The 21,146-nt window shown below is 46.3% G+C and overlaps 1 protein-coding gene, 1 long non-coding RNA gene and 1 other non-coding gene across 6 annotated transcripts in view; 2 read left to right on the top strand and 1 right to left on the bottom strand.

Moving 5' to 3' along the window:
* Positions 1 to 382: 382 nt before the first annotated feature.
* Positions 383 to 14,233, top strand: LOC110347442 (uncharacterized). 4 transcript variants are annotated; one of them, XR_002392075.2, is made up of 6 exons: positions 388 to 751; positions 1,107 to 1,221; positions 1,321 to 1,494; positions 1,621 to 1,717; positions 11,648 to 11,827; positions 12,594 to 14,233. It is a non-coding gene; the product is annotated as an uncharacterized LOC110347442 (long non-coding RNA). The 4 variants fall into 4 exon arrangements; XR_002392076.2 differs by having other exon boundaries at positions 383 to 751; positions 1,107 to 1,494; positions 13,511 to 14,233; XR_002392072.2 differs by having other exon boundaries at positions 387 to 751; positions 1,107 to 1,494.
* Positions 2,170 to 2,307, top strand: LOC147827347 (small nucleolar RNA SNORA2/SNORA34 family). The gene has a single exon (XR_015452604.1). It is a non-coding gene; the product is annotated as a small nucleolar RNA SNORA2/SNORA34 family (small nucleolar RNA).
* A 2,494-nt stretch (positions 14,234 to 16,727) lies between the features above and the next one.
* Positions 16,728 to 21,146, bottom strand: part of Tceanc2 (transcription elongation factor A N-terminal and central domain containing 2) — a 40,167-nt gene continuing 35,748 nt past the window's right edge. Inside the window, exon 5 of the mRNA XM_004874643.4 lies at positions 16,728 to 17,753. Within this exon, the coding sequence (XP_004874700.2) occupies positions 17,565 to 17,753 (189 nt within the window). The 3' untranslated portion in view covers positions 16,728 to 17,564. The remainder of the gene's footprint in view (positions 17,754 to 21,146) is intronic.

Below are 21,146 nucleotides of genomic sequence, written 5' to 3'. Positions count from 1 at the left end.
CTGTGCTCCTCCACCCAGCCACAGGAGCACAGCCAAGGTCACAGCAGTGCTGGCAGAAACAGCAAGAGCTGATGTAGAGCAGGAGTCAGGATTGTAAAGTCTGAGGTCTTGGCTATTTTACAATAACCTCAAAAGTCATTTGTCATGCTCCTAAGGCCCAGGTTTGAATTCTTCACTTCCAGACCAGTGTGGGAGCCTGTTAGTGACCAAGTCCAGCCATTTGTACCATGCCTGTTCCACATCTCAACTTTCTGGTTCTCTTTGTGAAGGCAGGGAGGCCCTAGACACTGGGATTCTTTTTTTTATTTTTTGAGACAGGGTCTCACTATGTACCCCGGGCTGGCCTGCACTCACTATGTAGCCCAGGCTGACCTCGAACTGGAAGCAATCCTCCTGCCTCAGCCTCCTGAGTGCTAGGATTACAAGCATGTTCCACCACACCTGACAACACCTGAGCTTTAGAGTCAGGCCCAATTTGGGCTAAATCCCAGCTCTGCAGCTGAATCTGTGTGACCTTGACCTGTCTCTGAGCCTCGGTTTTCTGATACATAGCACAAGAGTAATAATACCTCAAAGGAAAGCCTGGCATAGCCAGAGGCAGCCTGAGCACAGAGCACTGAGGCTTTTTGGAGAGCTCCTGGGGCCCCAACCATCAGCCCCACAAGCCAGGCTAGAGGGTCTGCAGCCCACTGGCTGGGTAACCTCGGGAAAGTCATGGCAACTTCTCTGAGACGTTGGTCTCTCGCATCAGGTGAGTGCTTCTCCCCTGCCTTGTGGGGGCGCCCTGGGGCCACAGCCCATCATCATCACACCTCCCTCTACAGCACCATAAAGAGTTTGGGTGCACCCCAGGGCAGCGAGGCCAGTGAAGGCTTTTTGCCCTGCGTGGTAAGGCTGGGTGTAGGGGTTCAGGAGGCCCCTGAAGGTCAAGGTGGAGAGGGGCTGAGAAGGATTCTTTCAAGCTGCTCTCCCCAACCTACCCCATGGGCTTCTTGGGCCAGCACTGAGCCATGAGCTGGGCTATCCCAGCAGCGGGGGCTCTGGAGTTTGCCAAAGAAGCAAAGTCCAAATGTAACTAACGGAGCTTTCCCTTATCCACTCTCCAGGTGGATGCTGATGCTAATCCTATTCCCAGAAAAAGCAACGCAGACTGATAAAAGCTTCGCTCACTTTGGCTCCACACCATCTGGCCCCTGGCGGGCATGGACCCAGGAGACCCAGGTGCAGTGAGGGCCATCGGTTCATTACGTGCACCTGAGGTGTGCTCAGCCTCACCCTGCGCCACGTCCAAGGCTCACAGGAAGCTGTGTTCTGGTGCAGGAGGCCAAAACCAGGGGACCAAGGAAGGTTATGTGGTAAGTTCTGGAAGAAAAAGGCCACCAGTGTGTCAGAGAAGAACTGGAAGAGGGTGGCCAGGAAGGTCCCCCAGGACCAGGAGTCACACAGGACATCAGAGGGGAGAGCAGCTGCAGTGTCCCAGGGCAAGGGCACAGCGTAAGTCTGAGGGACGGGGCGAGGCCTGCTGGGCTGGAGCCAGGGGTAGGGACGGGTGGAGACGGTGCCTCAGGTCAGGACAGCAGGGGCTGGTAGGCCACTGGAAGGACTCGGGTTTATTCTCAGTGTGACGGAAGCCGGGGCAGCGCCATGGCCTGCAGCATCCTGGTTGCTCACTCCGCTGCTGGGCAGAGAAATGGACTGTGGGGGACAATTAGACCAGGTGAGAGGCTCTGGCGTCGGGAAGGGGGGAAGGGTGAGGAGCAGGGTTCCGCTGGCAGGAAGCAGTGACACTTGGGGAACAATAGGTGAACACAGCCCCTGCCCAGTCTGCACGGTTAGCAGGGGCTGCCGCCACGGCAGACTATTTTCACACTGCTCTGCTCTGCCCCCAGGCTCGCCCTGCCCAATCCCTTTGAAAAATCACAATATTTGATTGGCTCCATGCAGGCCTGAGGCCCCTGTGACGATGCAGGACACTCATGTGACCCGCCCTCGAGTCATGTGGCCACGGCCATGTAGGACGCTTCCCTCTGAAGTGACCCTGCCCATGGCTGTGTGTTTCCTGGCTCTGAAGCAACCCAGCCTCACTGCGTCCTCTGGAGCCCCACTCTGCATCTCTTGGGAGATTTGCTGACCCAGAACCAAACTCGGGAGCACAAGAAACGAGGGCAACTGGCCCTGAATCAAGGCCAGCAGTTTCCTGAAGCTGTTGCTTTCAAGCAGGAGCCTAAAGAGATGTCTTTCTATGGTCTGTTGGCCATTTCAGAACTTGGGAAATGGAATTTCCCAATTCCTTAGAAACAGTTTACTAAAAAAATTAATTTATGCCAAGCACTTGGGAGGCTGAGGTAGGAAGATTGCTGCAGGTTTGAGGCCAACCAACGCTACAAAATGAGTTCAAGTTCACCCTAGACTACATTGTGAGACCTTGTCTCAAAAAACAAACAAACAAAAAATTGTCTCTCTTGATTTATAGTTTTACATTTATTTTTTAAAGTATCAACATCAAAAGTACAGACTTAAAATTTTCTTGTTTTATTTATTTCATTTAGAGTGAGAAAAACACACTTTTCAACTTTCAAAAAAGAAAAGCAAGAAAAGAAACTAGGGCAGAGGGGTAGTGTGGGTCCTCTGCTTTTAGTTCTTTGGAATGCGTGTTTGCAGTATGTAATGTTTATATTCCTTGTATGGAGCTGGTGCATGCACTAACTCATCTTAATCCCCTTTATCTTTTTCTCCTTCCCTTCCTCCTCCCTCCTTGCAACTTTTGATCTGCTTCCCATTTGAGATCTCTTCCTATTATCTTTTCTGCTCTTTATTTATATGTTGGGTTTCTCATATAAGAGAACCCATGTGATATTTAAGCTTGTGTGTCTGATTTCTTTCACCTAACATTATGGTCTCAAGGTGCATCCATTTGCCTAAAAATGACTCATGTTTATCCTTCTTTATGGCAGACTAGGACTCCATTGTGTGTAAACACCACATTTGCTTTATCCATTCATCTGCTGATGGACATATAGGCCACTTCCAAGATTTAGCCATTATGAACTGCGCTCCTATAAACATGGGTGTGCATGTATCACTGTAATATGATTTCTTTAATGCTTTTAGAAAGATACATAGAAGAAGAATAGTTAGGTCAAATGGAATTGGTAGTTTTAATTTTGGGGGAACTCTCCCTACTGATTTCCATAATGGTTGGACTAGTTTACACTCCCACTAACAATTTAGAAGAGTTCCTTTTCCCACACAGCCTCTCCAGCATTTGGTATTGCTTGATTTCTTGATAATGACCTTTTTTTTTCTGCAGTAAAATGGAATCTCAGGGTTGTTTCAATTTGCATTTCTGTAATGCCCAGTGATGTTGAACATTTCTTCATATATTTATTGGCCATTTGTACTTCTTCTGAGAAGCGTCTATTCATTTCACTTGCCCATTTTTTTTTTATTAGATCTTGTATTTTGGGGGGTCTGATTTTTTGAGCTTGAGATAGTTGTCCTCATCTGAGAAGTAGCTGCCTGCCTGGTCTTCTCATTTACTCATTCAGTGCATGTGTATTGAGCCTCACACCGGTTCCAGATGCTACTAGGACCATAGAAATTAATCAGAATCCTGCCCTGGAGAAGTTCACACTCAGCTGGAAGGGGAAACAGATGAAGTTCTCCTACAGCCTGAGGTACTCCTACAGCCAGCTACACATGTAGGAAGCCTGGGTACATGGCACTGAGGTTTTTCTTAGGAATTTCCTCCTTTCACACTCTGTAAAGTGCTCCCTGCCTGGCATCCTGGGTGATCCTCCTAGTCCCATTGGACCGTGGGTCCCTCTCTCATTCATGTCCAAGGCCAAGGCCAAGGCCTGGCACACAGGAGAGCGGGGTTCAGTAAGCATTTTCACTCCTGGGAGCGCCGATTCCTTTCTGCTAGAGCTGCCAAAACAGAGCATCCTGACTGTGTGGCTTAAACAATGGGAATTTCTGAAGACTAGAAGTCCAAGGCCAAGATGCCAGTGGGTTTGGCTTCTCCCGAGACCCCTCTCATAGGCTTGCCGATGGCCGTGTGCTTGCTGTGTCCTCACACGGGATCTATGGGTCTGTGTCCCGATATCTGATTCTCACAAGGACACAGCCTATCGGATTAGGACCCACCCATGTCACCTCAGTTTACCGTAATTGCCTCTTAAAAGACCTCATCTCCAAGTCGAGACCCATTCCGAGGAACAGAAATTTAGGACATAGATGTATGAAGGGGCACGGTCAGCCCACTCGAGTGCGTGGCTGTGTGTAGGTAGATGAGAGGCCCAAGGCTGAGACCAAGGAAGTCAGAACATGCATGGTGGGGCAGGATCCGGATTGGGGTCTCAGGTTAGGCTTCAGCCACTGGAGAAAAAGCTGACGAAGAAGAGAACTAAATCCCACTTGGAGGGGTGAAAGCTCAGAGAAAGAGGACTATTTGGGGTTGTGAAAGGGGATATAAATATTGATTGTGGGATCTTCTCAAGGGCTATTAGCTCTGAGTTCATTTTCCAATATAAATAAAAGAAGACAAAGGCCGGGGATTTAGCTCAGTGGTTCTGGTGCCTTCCTTGAAAGCACAGGGTCCTGAGTTAGATCCTTGGTACCAAAAACAAAACAAAAAAAGAAGACAGACATTAAGGATTTGAGGTCTCTTAATAGGCATCAAAATCCTTAGACACTTATAAACATACAAACATCACTCTTCCCCTTTAAGACTATTTCACAAAGCAGCCTTTTATTTAGACGGGGAAACCAAGGCTCAGAGAGTCAAAATAGCTTTTCCAAAGTCGCTAGCTCCTCAGATGATTATCCTGCCCAGTCAGTCATGAGAGCTACGGAGGAAAGATTCTCGCTTGCCTGTGGTACAACTCCTTTCTCAGACAGCGTGGTGCTTTGTGTTTTCGGCACTAAAAAATACATTTGACATATGAATTTATCTTCACTGAGAAAACAACACTCAGACTGGATTACAACTGGATGTATAAAATAAATATGCATGAGTCCATACTGATTTAAATAATCAAAATACATAAATGAATGAATGACAGCAAAGGGACAAATCTTCCTCAGAGAAGACTTCTGAATGGGATGAGGAGATGCCGCCCCCTTCCAGAGGTGGGTTGAGTTCCCTCCCCTCCTTCGCTCCTGAGAGGGCTCTGGATGTAGTGACTGCCTTGGGGGGGGGCAGTGACACCTCACCGGGCAGCAGGGACACCTGGAGGCCCCACCTTCGCCGGGCATTCCATGGTGGAGCCATGTGCCCTGATGGGCCATGATAGGCAGGGCACCTCACCTTGGTGGGGAACCGGGCCCACACCTGCAATCCCTCCCCATTCAATCAGGAGGAAATCCTCAGTCAGACTTAACCTGAGGAAGTCTACTAAGTACTGACCATACTTCTCCAGATGTTAAGGTAGCAGGAAAGAAGGAAAGACAGAGAAACGGCCTCAGAGCAAAGGAGGTGGGACGGACACTAGGACCAAATGCAACTCGGGTCCTGAACTAAACCCTGGGCCCAAGAAAGGACATGATGGAAAAACTAGTGACGTCTGGGTGAAGTCTGGGGTTTAGTTAATTTTGACAAATCTTCCCATTCATGTAAGATGTTAACAAGAGTGGAGACTGGAGGAGGGGCATACAGGAATTTGGTACAATCTTTGCTACTTTCTTTCAATCTAAAATTATTCCAAAATAAAAAGTTTATTTTAAAAAATTGAGTAAGGAGAAAGTCCCTCCTGACTATGAATCCATGTCTCCCCGACTCAAAACTTCTCTCAAAATTGAGCATGTTCTTGTATACATCTTCGTTTCTCCCTCTATGGGGAGACATGGACATTCCTATGGAAATAGTTGGGTTTTTTTTTAACATAAATGGTTCATATTGTACACATGGTTCTGTGACTATTACTGGCTAGCCTGGTCTTACTATATAGTCCAGGCTGGCCTTGAACTTGCTGTGTAGCCCAGGCTGGCCTTGACCTCACAGTGGTTCTCCTGCCTCAGCCTCCTAAGTGCCGGGATTATAGGAATGTGCCACCACACCAGGCTGTAGGCTGGTTCTTGAGCCTGGTGATGACTACCACCATGGCCTGCCCTCTTCTTCAGGCCCCTGAAGAAGAGGGTCCCTGTGCAGGCCTCCGAGATGTTACCAATCCGCTGATGGTTCTTGTTTAATTCATACAGAAATCGTGAGTTGGCAAAGTAGAGTTTTGTTAGCGTTAACAGTCCTGGGCTTTGAATGCCAGTAACTGTCAGTGGCCCTCCTTCCTGCTCAGAGCAAACAACTACTGACACATCTTGGGAACTCTTCAGGCCACCAGAGATGCAACAATTCTTTGCTGCTCTTTGTTGTTCTGTGCTGCTAGCCAGCTTCAGTGTACCAGCCCTGGCTGCTGGCTGGTTTTGGTGCCAGGGACCTTTTTTCCCTGCTCTTAAGGTACCTGATCAGCATGCTCTACTCAAAATAGAAATAAGCCAGACCATGCCAGCTGGAAGAGGCTTTAAAGGACTTGTGCTGCAGTATAAGGGGAAGCAGTGCATGGAATGGCCCTACTAAGGGTATGGGGAGGTTGCTTATGTAGGAGAGAAGGCGGGCTTGTGTGTGTGCAGTGTTAGAATTTATGTGGTCATGGGTTGGGGAGGGCCCCTCAGGGACCTTATTAAAGAGGGCTCCAGAGGGACAGAGTCATCCAAAGAGGCTGTGGTGGAGACACCTGGGATAGGTCTGAGACTGAAGCCCACTGCAGCCAAAGCAAATATCTCTGGGGCAGCTGTAGGGCATCTAACATATCCAGACTAGTGGCCAGGCATTTGGGGTAGCTCAGAGGAAAAGTAAAAAGGAGTGGAGTCACTTAGTGAGACCTTTCCTCAAAATGTAAAATAAAGAAAGAGTTGAGGTATGGCTCAGTGCAAAGGTCCTGGGTTAAATCCTCAGTGAAGGAAAAAAAATCTATCTATCTATCTTGGGGAGCCCTGAATCCTACTCTGCTGTCTCAGAACTCCTTTTGTTGACTTGTCTGTGTCTGGCATCTCTGTTTCTGGCATCTCTGCCTTCACTCCTGGACCTGGGCCACACAGTGACATAGCAAATGCTGGGCACAAGTGGCTCTGAGCATTTAAAAATGCAATGAGCCCAAATGGAGATCGCCTTTAAGAGGAAAATACATGCCGCATTGCAGAGACTTGGTGCAAAAAAAGGATGTAAAATAGCTCATTGGTGATTTTTTATATTGATTACATGTTGCACCAGTAATATTTTGGGCACTGGGCTCAAAATTATACATGCGATTATACAAGTGCTTTGATGTAGACATAAACACATCTCTTTCATCCGTACATAGTGTTCCAAAATTCGGATGGACTACGATTTATTTAACCATTCTTTTTCTAGCATACATTTAGGTTGTTTCTTAAATTTTGCTGTTACAAACTGTACTGCAGTTAAAATATCTGTAAATGCCTTCTTTGTGCACATGTCAAAGGGTTCTCTAGAGACAGGGTTAGCAAACTAAGACCCACCAAATGCAATGTTTTTACAAATAAAGTTTTATTAGGACACAGTCATATTCATTCATTCACCTACCTATCATCCATGACTGTTTTTTGCACTACACAGCAGAGGAGTTGTAACAGGGACCATATGGTCCACAAAGCCTAACATATGTACTGTCCATCCCATTTGTAAAGTCTGCTGACCCCTGCCTTAGAGTTGCTACCATGTCCTGTTTCCTGACTCTGAGAAGGAAATTAGCACGTGGAAATTTATTAGGGATTGTGCTAGGGAAAGGGGCAGGGAAAGAATAAAAAGAGAGATAACTGGGTTGCAATGCAGTATGAAGACCTCAGCCAACCCCACGGGAGCTCTCAAGCTGGCGTGGCCCTTCAGAGGTGGACTGAGTTGGGGCAGTGGGGCCAGGGCTTTAAAGCCTGCACTGACCTGCCCCAGGAGAGGGCTGTGTTCTTGGGGGAACTCACGCTGCTGTGAAGGACATTCTCAGGAGGACTGACAGCACTCCCAGTTGTGGGGGAAGAGACCCATCAGCACGGCAGCAGGGGTCTGGGCAGGACAGGACAGCAGCCGCTACATCTCACACACTGTGCGACTCTGTTCCTCTCTCCTCCCTCCCTCCTTCTCTCCAACCCTTCCTTCCAAACTGCTTTCACTATTTTTCCCAGGCTGGCCTCAAACTCATGATACTCCTATTTCAGCCTCCCAAGTAGCTGAGACTATAGATACCCAACTTGTAGCTCTACTTCTTGGTTTAAGTTCTGCCGGTCCTCTTTTCCTGGGAGAAACTTACAGAGGGAAGTTAGTGAGTCAAACTTCAACCTCCACCATGGTGACTGCTCTTGAGGCACAATTATACTCATGGTCTCCCTGTTCTATCCAGGCTGGATGGCCCTTACCCTCGACTTGCACCTTGTCTGCTCTCAGTGATTTACCTGAGGCAGGCTGTAGAGACCCTCTACCCCGAGGGATCTGATACCCTGCTCAGGCCATGGCCCCTGAACTTGTCTATTTTGTAAGTACAGTACAGGGCAAGAGAATACCAAGAGATCATCAAGTGGATAAACTGGGTGCCAAAGATATAACCACTTAGCAGCCTGATGGTCAGAAAGAATGGCGACTGCTGTCTTGCCTGCTGATCCCTTGATACAAGGAGTTCAAAGTGCCTGGGTGGAATCTCCGGTAAAAGTCCCATAGCCATCTTGACATGTCACCCAATGGAAGAGTTCCCCCTTTTGGATCCAGGACTTCTAAACCTGAAGAGCCCATGGCTGTGGGGATAGGAAGCACACATCCCCAAGAAGCTCCCCAGGAGTGTGAGATTGAGGCTCTGCTGCTTTCCAGGCTTGGTTCCTGGTCTCATGTCTTCTGCCTGTTGGAGACAAAGCATCAGGGTTAGTGAGTGGGAACTCACGTGGTATGGTTTGAATGTGCTCCCCCAACGTTCAAATGTTCAAAACTAAATCCCCAAATTCCTAAATCAATGACATTTGGAGGAGGGGCCTTTCCAAGTGTGTTAGTCAGCTTTCCATCACTGTGACAAAATACCCAAACCATAACGGGGGTAACTAGGATTAGATGAGGTCGTGGGGCCTGGGGCCCCATGGTGGTCTTAGTGAATTTGTAAGCAGAGGAAGAGAGACCTGAACTAGCACACTTGCTCTGTCTTGCCATGTGATGCCTTCCAGGGCCAAACAGATTCTGGCAACATGTTCATGGATTTCCTCGTCTTGAGAACCATGAGCCAAGTAAACTATTGTTCTGTTTTGTCTCTGTGGTACTGGGGATCAAACACAGGTGCTAGCTAAATTCCTAGCCCTTTATTCTGAGATAAGTTGGCCAGGCTAGCCTTGAACTTGTGATCCTTCTGCCTCAGCCGTCCCAGTAGCTGGGATCACATGTGTACACCACACCCCTGGGCTAAATTATTTTTATAAATTACCTGTCTTAGCTATTTTGTTATAGCAACAGGAAATGGACTAAGACACATTGCCATTGGACCATTTATACTTTCTCTCCGTCACAAATAGTTCATGCACCCATTGTGCCAGCTTGGGGCCGGCCTCGGTTAGAGACTGGCTGATGTCAAGTGCACATACAAGGTTGTTTAGTGCTCCTTCCGTGGTATACGCTCTCAGGTGGCTAGTAACAGAAAACAAGATCTTCACACTCAGCATCCATTCCTGTGGGTCCATCATGTACCTCCACCCCGGTTCTCCTTACCCCCAATTTTTCAATCTTCTTTCTTCCAGATTCCTTACCAACCAGCCAAGCCATTCTTCACTGCTCACAAGATCTATGTAAAATCTAATGAGGTCCTTTCTCTTTCCATTAAAAGCGAGTGACAATGCGCACTATTCAAGTCTCTGCCAGACAGAGGATTTCCCCCTCTGCTGCCTTTCTAGCCTTGTGTGGGGTGCAGTGTAGCCATGGCCTATTTTTATCTTGCTTCTGTATACTGAGCTGATCCATCTGTGGACAAAGCTTAGCTTATTTCACTCCTCCACCTGCTGGATATAAGGTGCTTCCCAGGTAGCCACAGGCATGAGCTAAGGGAGAGGAACTGCTGCAAAAGTGGCGGATGCAGAGATGTCTGGGCCACCTGCTCATGTAGCTACCTCCTGTCCTCTGGCCCTGCTATGCTCAGCTTGGCTGTGTCCCTTCTGTCTTATGCTTTACTCCTTCCTTGTCTGTGACTTGGTGAATCTGGTGGCCTCCAGCTCATGATGAGCAGCTTTGGCCATATGGCCAACTTCATGATGCTTGGTCAGACAATCTGTCTCTACCAGGACTCTGTAGCAAATTGGAAGCTGTTTCTCGAGAAGTGCAACAATTCTTGGCTATGGATGGCATGGCCCTGCTCCAGATCCTTAGGGGCCTGCACTGTGATTCTCCTATTGAGCCTTGTCATAAACTCCATAGGCATTCTTTTCTACCACAGATACCTCACATACCACACATTCTGCCAGCTACTATTTCCTACCAAGCATAGCCACTGTACTGAAATCTGGATCTGCTGCTGAGCTCTTTCCTGCTCTGGGCCTCTATAACAATCGGCAGCATTCTGTGTCACCCAGCAATAGGGATGGAGCAGTATTCCCAGGTGTGGAAGATACTCCTTCCCAAACCCCAAGAGGCCTGGTGCTTCCTTCTGAAAGGTGGGAGTGGCAGATGCAATAATTTCGCTTTCACTTTGGAGGAGATGTCCATGGCATCTCTTATGCCATAGGACCCCAAAATTTTTACTGGTCTATCAGGCCCCTGAGTTATCATGGGATTTTATCCCATTCTCTGCAATGTATATGTCTTGCTAAGGTCTCTAATATGCTCACCTTTGTTTGTTCATCTGGCCCAATTAGCTGATGTGTTCAATCTGTGGGATCCACATGGTGTGCTGCAAGATGTGAGGCAGCACAGGTTTTTCAGACTAGGTTGTGTGAGGGCAAGAGAATTAACAGTCCCGGGGCAAGGCTGTAAATGTGTACTGTGATCCGTTACCAGTGAATGTGAACTGTTTCTGATTTTCCTTCTGATAGGGAAGGAAACAGTCACCGCTCAATGAGACACGCTAACACATCCTAGGAAAGATGCCACATCTGGCACAGCAGCTACAATCAGAGCTATCTGCCGGTTACTTTTGCTGTCGTCATCTTCCAGGATCTGCCAGGTTCTTATAGGGGCCAGACTAGTGAATAAAATAGGGAGATAATGGGATCTTTCCCACTGCATACCTTAGGTCTCTAAGGATGGCATGAATCAATGCTATCCCTTAATTACAGGTGAAGCTGAGTAGCTTTAAAATTTTTAATTGGCTTATCTTATTTCCTTCTCTTTGAATTCCCAGAAGTTTTTGCTTTGTTTTTTGTAGTACTGGGGATTGAACTCAAGGCCTCCCACATGCTAGGTAAGGGCTCTGCCACCAAACTACACATCCAGCCCTTTAAAACAAAAAGAAAAAAATTTTTTTTGAGATAGGATTTTGCTAAGTTGCCCAGGCTGGCTTCAAACTTCTAATCCTCTTTCCTCAGGCTCCCAAGTAGCTGGATTACAGGTGTGCAGTACCTCTCCCAGCATCATTTGCCTTTGTTTTTTAATGGACTGTTTATTGTTTGTCTCCTTCCCTAGACCGTATGCTTCTTGAGGCCAGAGACTATGTCTTATTCATCCCTGTAACTCCTACACCAAGCACATAAGAATTCAACAAATATCAGTGAATGAATGATTTTGATAAGATTAAAAAACCCCAGGATTTGATTGGATCTCTTGGTCTTCTTGGATCTTGAAACCAACCTCCTCAGCTTGTGGGTAAGGCCATCCTTGTCAGCAATTGTACACTTTGGGTAATTTAAAAGAAAACACAATGTCTTCCAATCAAATCTTGTCTCTCTTTGGAATCAAAGCAATGTCACCGAACTAATGGAAGCTCCCAAAGCCTTGTTTCTCTGGATGGACTCCTTTTGATAGCAATAACGGGCAGTAACAAACCGAGCCCTTGCCCCATCTAGCTGTGATAAACACATTACAAATCTCAGAGTGAGGCTCTGAAGCCTGAGGCTGCCACAAAAGAAAACCAAAGTTGACAGCACAAGTTTAAGAACCTGATATTCTATAAATGAAAAAAGGCCAGCTGCTGTTCCTTCACCGCTGAAAACAGTAAACGAGTTATCTGGGCCTTCTGCCATTTCTCAAACCTGGGGTTCTCTAATGATATCTGTTTGGGCAATTCTAAACTTCATTTGTCAAAAAAACTCCTCTAATTCACTGAATCTCAAGTTGGGTTTTTTTGGCCTAAAATTGTTTTTAAAAATGTTTAAGCTTTTTTTCTGGTACTGGGGATCAAACTCAGGACCTTGTGCTTTTGAGGCAGGTGCTGGAACCACTGAGCTAAATTCCTGGCCCTAAGCTTTTCTTAAATATCTGTTTCTGTAAGAACATTTTAAATCACGTATCTAATTAGGTCGTATACCTGGTCAAAAACTTCTCATGGTCTTTGATTATTTAGGCCAAGGTCTTAACTCTTTGAGAAGGCCTCACGGGCCCTGATTCAATTTTTTCCCCCATTTCTCACCAGCATTCCTAAGAACCCTATGCTTTAAACCATCTGCTCTTCTTCGCCTTTACTGAACCCAGCCACCTGTGCCATGAGCTCCTGTCTACCTGTCCTTCCAGCCTTGGTTCAGAGATGAACTCTCTTGTGAAGACTTTCTTCCTCTGCATAGAGTTAAGTACTCCTTTCCTATTTTCTTAATACTTAAATCTCTACAGTAAACATCCAACATGCTCTACTGTAATCAGTTATCTGTGTCTGTCTTCTCACCAGAATAAGAGCCCCTCAGTGTAGAAATTATATCTCATTTATTGCTGTTATCCCAGTGCCAGTCCAGTCCTTGGGGTGCAGAAGATGGGCAACATTTGTTTGTTGAGTGAATGAATGAAAATAAAGACTCAGTTCCTACTCAAAGGACAAGGACTTCCAATTTAACTACCAGAAGAAAAGGATCAGTAAGTTGTTGGAGCAGAGTCTAAGGGTTTTGTGTTTCCAGGTTTCCTCTAAGAACTGAACACACTTAGAAGACACGCACATGCCTCTACTTTCAGGTAACTCAGCGGTGCCAGGGACTTTGCTCACCCCATTCCAGGAGCAGCCCTTTTGTTTTAAGAGGCTACAGCTCACAAGCACTTCGTGGTGGGTGGGCAAGCATGGATAGATGTCTGCAAGCCTCTTTCTCTTCGGCAAGTGCTCAGAATAGCTCCATTAGTGTTCATGGAAATTCTGCACACGCATCAAGGGGAAAACAGCCACAAATAACACAGCCTGCTTTCTAAACCTCCACAGCACATCTCTGCAATCATTCTGCTTTCCAACTATCACCACCGAAGCCTTTCAGCCAGAAAGTAATTTGTTTTCAACTTACTGTGGGTTCGAAGTTAGCAGAACCCTTTGGTTGTTTATAAATGAGGCTTCTGACTTCCACTTTCTCTCCCCAGCCCAGCTTCTCTTCTCTACCTGTCATCACTACACTGAGCAGCTCCTGCCCAGAACCAGTCCAGAGGTGTTCACCTGATGCTTGGCCCCTTCGGATCTGCACCCAGTCCTTGCCTTCCGCTCCAGCCACTCTCCTGCTTGTGTCCTCCCACTCCTCTCCCTTCCAGTTATCTCCACTTCTGGATCCTTCCACACTCTGGTTTCCCAGCAGGTCATCGCCTCAACTACCCAGTTACCAACTTCTGCCCTTTAAAATGGGACACAGGCATCACCTGCTCCAGGAAGCATTCCCTGACTGGGTTACACATTGCTCCTGTAGGCCCACACCCAGTCATTCAACTAGGCAATAAATAGTTATGGAGACCCAGTGTGAGGGCTTTGTATCTAGATGTCCCCCCAGCCTCACACAGTCATAGGTGGGGAATTTTGAAGGGGGTTGGGTTAGGGTGTATGAATGTGGATTAAAGGTGTGATGTTGCAATTGAGGGTGTGGATAATGGACGCCCCACTCTGGATGTGAGTGGCACCCATCAATAGGCTTACAGCCTGATGAAGTAAAAGGAAAGGCAGGCTGGCTTCTTGCTGTTCGCTGCGGTCTGCCTGCCGCACCATGAACTGTTTCCCCTCTGCAATGCCCCTCTGCTGGGTCATTCTGTCTTGGAGCCAGCCAGTTATGGCCTGAAACCTCTACAAACTATGAGCTAAATAAACCTTTCCTCCTCTAACTTTGGGTGTCAGGTATTTTGTCTCAGCAACAAGAAAAGTAACTAAGACATCTTGCTTGTGCCAGGATGTTCTAGGTACTAGACATACAGCAGGGAATAAAGCAAAAAAACAAGGTCTCTGCTTTCATGAAGCTTAAATTCTTGAAGGGCAGAAAGAGAAAATAAAGAAATAAATGTGTTAAAGGGTGATAAATACTCTGGAAAAAAACCCATGATAAAATATTGAAGAATATTCGGAAGGGAATTATTTTACTTAGGGCAATCAGTGAAGGGTGTTCTAAGGGAAGGAGAGAAGTGAATCAAATGAAGACAGGAACATGCAGACATCTAGGGAAAACACTGCAATCAGAACAGTAAGTACAAAGGCCCTGAGGTAGATGTGTGAGTGGCATGTGTGCAAAACTGCAAGGGAGTCACTGGGACCGTGAAGGCATAAGAAAGAGTGTCTGGGAATGAGTCCAATGAGGCAGGCAGGGGGCAGATATACTGGGCCTTGTAGGACATGGTAAAGGCTTGGGATTTGACACCAAGTTAAATGGAAGACATCTGGAATGTTCTAAGAAGAAAAGAGCAAAGCCGGGGATGTAGCTCAGTGGTTTTGCCGCCTGCTGTGCAAGCGCAAGGACCCAAGTTCGATCCCGGTATCCGCCCCCCCCCCCCCCCCGCAAAAAAAAGTGTTATGTCATCAAGAAAAGAGCGATACTTTATTTTATAGTTTGAAAGGCTATTTTGGCTACTCCGTGAATGACAGCCTAAGGAGGAACCACAAAAGGTGTAGAATCTGGAGATTGCTAATTCTACCAATAGTTATTGGTGACTACTATGCACCAGCCCAGTCGTAGGCACTCACGACACCCAGCAACACGGGCTCTCTGCCATTACAGAGGTTACAATCCAGTGGGGAGGCAGAATCATAGGCAAAACTATGCTGTCTGTAACAGCATATGGGGGATCATGGTAGAGCAGGAAAGAATTAGGCAGAGTAGTATTCCAGAAAGGGCAAACAGCACAAGCAAACAGTGAGTTATTTCAGGAAACCAGATGTGGTAAAGAACTCTAAGCAGCCTGATGAAGATGGAGGGCAGGGATGGAATGGAGGTGAGAACAGAGGAGGCAGGGGCTGAATCACAGAGAGCTTTGCGAACCAGCAGTAAAGCTCCTATCATCTTACAGGAGATAGGGATCCACAGATAGGGTTCAATGGAAGTGTGATAGTGGGATTTCCAGTTTTGATGTCTCTGTTTGCAGCAGATAGGTGGACTTAAAAAGGGTAAGATTAGAGACAGAGGGAACAGTTAGGAGCCCATGTAGTCATCTGGGCAAGAAGAGGAAGTCCTGAAGTGGCACTAGAGATGGAGAAGAGGCAGGAGATTCTAAATATATTTGAGAAGTGAAACCATCAGGACTTGATGGGCTGAGGGGGAGAGGCATAGGGGTGAGGCTGATCCCTTAGGGTCCTACCTGGAGTGCCTGGATTGTGAGACTGCGAACTGAGGAAAGGCATGTCACACTGGAGATGTCCATACGATACATAGGAAACATTACTGGAGACTCGGGAAACGTGTGTCTAAAGATGTAAATGGAATACAACCATCAGTATGTAAAGGATGCTTGAAAATGAGAGTGGATGGAATCAGCTCATGACTGTCTAATCAAACAAAGCTGGGTACTGAATCTTAGATATGTTGTTCACTACCTGTGATCTTTAGTAAGTTACTGTATCTTTCTGAGCCTCATTTTTCTCATCTTTCACTGGATATTTTCCTTTTGTAAAGTATTACCAGAGTGCTGGGGACATGGTAAGTGCTCAATTACCATTCTAGCTCTAGTATTACTACTTAGTATTACTAAGTAGTAGTAATATCTACTTAACAGATGAGAGAATTAAAAAGAATATAAATCTATATCTCCATGTAAATACAGTAATACCTTGGTTCACAAATGCTTCCGTTTGTAAACAATTCAGTTTGCGAACAAAAGTGTTCAGCAAAATTTTGCTTTCATTCGCAAACTCTGCAGCAGGTGACAAACATGACCACTGCCATCTTCCCCACACAAACACAAACGCAACCATCTTCCCCCAAACCATAAAACAAATCAAGTTTGTAAACTGAGGCACCACCGTATGTCACCCATGGAAAGTTAGCACTTAAAAGGCAGAGAATAAGGGCCAGGGATTTAGCTCAGTGGTGCTGCCACCTGGCTCGCAAGCACAAGGTCCCAAGTTTGATCCCCGGTACCAAAAAAAAAGGCAGACAACAATGCTAGTCCTTTTCCTTCTATCCTTGCTTTCCAAATCATCTCTTCTTTTCCTTTTAAATCATCCTCTTTCCACTGGTTTCTTTCTTTCAGACTGCAACATATTCTAGTCTCCCCTAATCAAAAAAGCCTGCCTTGAGTCTTGTCACCTCCCTCAAATTTTTATCCATCATTCCTTAATTTTACTCACTATACCCTTTCTCAACATGAAACACTTTTCAATGAAGAAACCACGTTTGCTTCAGAATACAAGTTTCAGTTTATTACTTTTTTAAAAAGCAAATATCATTTACATAATTGATCCAGCAAGCCTGTACAGAAGCATTTCATTTTAAAGTGTGCATGCATGTATTTTTTTCCTACTGCAGTAATTCATTGCAGGAGAAATTTCATTATGTATCTTCTACAGAGCCCTAAGCTGAGAGCCTATGTATTTAAATAAAGCTGGAGGTGTGGGAGGCTTCGGGCCAGTTCCTCATTAGAAGCCTCAGCATGGGGGCTCCTGAGATGGGCATAGAAGGTCTTCCAGGGAGAGCTGAAACATTCAGATAAGTGAGCTCTGGAAAGCAGGGCTGGCCGGCTGGCTCTGGCAGGCTCACCCCTGGGGTAGAGCAAAGTGAACAGACAGGGAGTTCTGAGAGGCACCAGAGCTGTCTAAACTCAGGGGGATGGAACCACGGAAGCAGCAGCAGTAATTGAGTTTCAGTTACCTGCAGGGTGGCGAAATAAAGTGGTAACTTCATCTGCCTGACAGGGGGGATGTTTAGAGGTGTCCTTGGCATACACACAATGAAATCCATCACCCTTCCACTGTGCTGGGTGATGGCACCCGTATGGCGCTTCCTAGTGACAGCCAGTGTGTATCCTGTTGGCCAGCACCAGTGCACCACAGCTAATGAAGCTCACTCCCGCAGGCCTGTCTCCCAGGCTCTCTGCATCCTGCCTGCAGGAATGGCACCACGGGAAAACCTAGCAAGCCACATCAGCCATCACCCAGACTCAAAGGAGGCTTTGAAGCAGAGAGTGGCCCGTTTTCTTCTCTGCCCAGCCCAGGGTTGGAACCACCCTCAGTTCACTTTTTCTGGGTCTGTAGAAATGTGCAGACTGGCAGTGAGCCGTTCTTCACCTGATCCCGGATTTCAGCTCTGTGCTTTAATGTGAAGACCAGAGCTCTCACCATCCGCCGGTATGGCCCATTAATGAGGCGAGAGCAGAGATGAAACGTTTCCCGTTCAATATTTTCAACCAGTAGGTGATCCATCTAAAAAACAGCAAAATTATCAAATTAGGGCCTTGCATTGCATAAGGATTAAAAGCAAGAGAGGCTGGAGCTCTCTGCTCCAAGGCCTCCATTAATCAACTGAAATTCAAGGACATCTACTTCCTGTCACAAGAGAAACAGGAAGAGCAAATTAATTCCACCCTGGCAATTAAGGAACAAGGCCATGTGCTTTGTGACAGGGACCTCATTCACAACCCCTGCCGGGTGGTAATATTTGCCATTATAACAGGAAACTGGCCTGAACTAAGCAACGGGTACTGGGCCCTGTACTTTACCAACCAGGAAACGAAGTCCAAGGATAATAAATCAGTATAACAGTTTATACTTCTTTTTGTTTTTAAAGTGCCTTTAACCCCTTACAGCATTTTAGAAATACTGAGTCTGAATCCTAATATGTGTACAAGACAGTTTATGAATCACTCTTTGAATTTAATGCTCATGAAACTTATCACATTTTACAGATAAGGAAACAGGTTCAAAGGTAAAAGGTCAAGGTCTTGATTCTAGAGTTCAAGCTTTTTCCCTCTCAGCACACTAACGGCCCCTCAATGTTCTGAAAGCCTGGCTGAGTCTGCAGAGATCCCTGCAGATTCAGTCAGCAGAGCAGCCCAGAGGATGGACCTGCAGCAATTCTGGGATGGTCTGAATCACACTCAAGCCATCCGGAGGTCACGGACCCAGGGCAGGTCAGGGACTCTGCCTACCTGGTCTGCAGCCCCATTTGGGCTGCTGGTCAGGAACCCTCAGGTCTACCTTCCATTCCCCCGCTGAATCCTCCAGCCCTGACCATGGCCCCACCTAAGCCTCAAGCTGCTTTCACATTCCTCTAGGCCACTGCATGGCAGATGTCTCCTTAGCAAGGCACATTTTGTCCTAGGAAACACATTTCTATATTTGTGTGTTGAAGCTCAGCAAACACACACACACATACACTCACACATATCTTAGCAGAAAGGATTTAAAAGTTCTTCACACTGCCACAATGTCCCGAGCTCCCTTGGTCATTATCATGTCATCCGTAGTTGAGGTTTGTCTCACCTGGTACTGAGTCCTTTGAAAATAAAAATAAATTTCCCTCTCTCTTCCCTTCATTCCATCCCTACCTTCTAAGCAGTATTTACTGTGTGCCAGGCTCTGTGCTGGTGCTGAGGAGGGAGCAGTGACCAGGGGAGGCACAGCTCTCGAGCCTGAGGAGAGCACAGATGAACAGGGTACTAAGCGTCAGGAAAGGAGAGAGCAATGAGTGCCAGGAGCACAGAGAAGCTGAGAGGACAGCATGTGGCTTTAGGAGAAAATGACATTTCTCATGAGACCTGGAGAAGAGGCAGAATCTGGAAAGGTGAAATGGGTGTTTGCTTTGTGATAAATTCACTGAGCTAGACACATATTGTACTGTACATGTCCTATGCTTTTATGTAAAAATCAAAGGTCAAAACTAGAAATGAAAAAGGTCACCTGACATTTGAAAATATGTCCCAAACACAAGTGATTGATACAAAGACCAAAAAAAAAAGGGGGGGGATACTTTAAAGACAAAGATCAAGCAGGAAGCAGAATAGGACAGAGAGAGAGAAAATATGAATATACAAGGATGATCAAAATATACAGTGAATATAAAAAACTTTAAAAACACATTGCCAAAAACCCCCCACATTGCCATTAATACTGATCAAAACACCACCCCCACCACCCCTACCCCGCTCTGAACACAATTATTAACCTATCATTCTTGCCACCTTCCAAAGCAGCTCTGAAAGTCCTCTACGGTGAGTGTCTTGATGAGGTATGATCAAAACTACCTGAGTACTTGCTGCTGAGTGGCATCCAATAGCAAAGCAAGCTCATAAAGACATCATGGGGTGTCCCCATCCACCTTATTCACTGGATCTGGCAGCGTGAGACTTCTGACTCTTCCTCAAAGTCAAAATGACCATGACAGGTAAATGTTTTGAACTGATTCAGGACACTGGGGCAGCTATGATGGCACAGTTAAAGACACAAGAAAAAATTTTCAGAACTGCTTCAGAAAGTGGCAAGAATGGTGGGATGAGTGAATTTGAAGTATGTGTGTGGGGTATTTTGAGGGGAATTAATGGCAATGTGTCTTTACGGTAATACTTTTAAAAAACCTGAACATTTACCATATATTTTGATCATATTGCATATCCCACATCTGCCTAGGCCTAGCAGACAAAAGATGCTTCTGGAAGTTCAGAATGGCTGGCTGATCACCTCCTAGGTCTGTGCAGAAGGAAATGGACCAGGCACCATGGCTCTGAAGAACCCAGATTCCTCGAGTTTTCAAGACTTTCTGAGCAGACACTGAACTAGTAGTGGGCCTGAGGCAGCCCTGGTACCAGATGACTTTTGAAGGCTGGAGAGATGGCTGGCTGGCTGCCCCACAGCGTTGGCCAGAGAGGTTCCTCAGCCTAGTATGAGGCTGGTTATCAACTATTTTGAGATTTACTTAGTGTCATAGGCAAGAAAATGTTTTTTAAAATAAGGGCAGTGCTATTGAAGGAAGAAGGGTATATGTACGTTTAAAAAACAATTCTTAGCCATTCTATCAAATTGTAGTATTAAAAAACAGGATTTATATAATTGGACACTCACACATCTGCATTCAGCAAACAGAGTTACTATTCCAAGTCTGGCCAGATTTGGGTGACACAGCACATGCAAGACCTGACTCCTCCCACCCAGGAACTCAAGCCTTGAAAGGAGATGGTGTCAACACATACAACTGGGCCAGAGCAACAGGTGCTATGCCTGTACATAATGGAAGTAGAAAGCATCTAGCAGGGCTGGGGATTTAGCTCAGTGGTTCCGTTGCCTGCCTCGAAAGCGCAAGGTCCCGAGTTCGATCTCCAGTACCAAAAAAAAAAAAAAGAAAGAGGGCCAGGGATTTAGCTCAGTGGTTCAGGTGCCTGCCTCAAAAGTGCAAGGTCCCAAGTTCGATCCCCGGTACCCCCCTCTCAAAAACAAAGAGGGCCGGGAATTTAGCTCAGTGGTTTTGCTGCCTGCTGCCCAAGTACAAGGACCCGAGTTCGATCTCCGGTACCAAAAAAAAAGAAAAGAAAGCATCTAGCAATTCTCATGCATGCCTCTTGCTAAATGAAGGCCAATCAGAATGAAGAAATGAAGAAAAATACCTGTGACATTAAAGTATAAGTCATGCACAGTCATGCCTGACAAGCTCACTGAACAAAGTGAAGAACGCCTCTCTCGTAACCCAAACCTGCCCAGGTGATGAGTCCTTTCCAGAGTCCTAACTTGGTGCTTTAAGTAAGGTAAATCCTTTTGGTAAGAGGACTTAGTGACTGACATCTTGAGAAAAAAGAAATTTTGCTATCTGTGCGAATGGAAATGGGA

This window comes from Heterocephalus glaber, unplaced genomic scaffold, assembly GCF_053883595.1.
Source record: "Heterocephalus glaber isolate CG9 unplaced genomic scaffold, H.glaber_assembly_v1.0 deba00001449, whole genome shotgun sequence".
Taxonomy (NCBI): domain Eukaryota; kingdom Metazoa; phylum Chordata; class Mammalia; order Rodentia; family Bathyergidae; genus Heterocephalus; species Heterocephalus glaber.
Note: the sequence above shows the minus strand (reverse complement) of the source record. Positions and strands in the feature narration are given on the sequence as shown.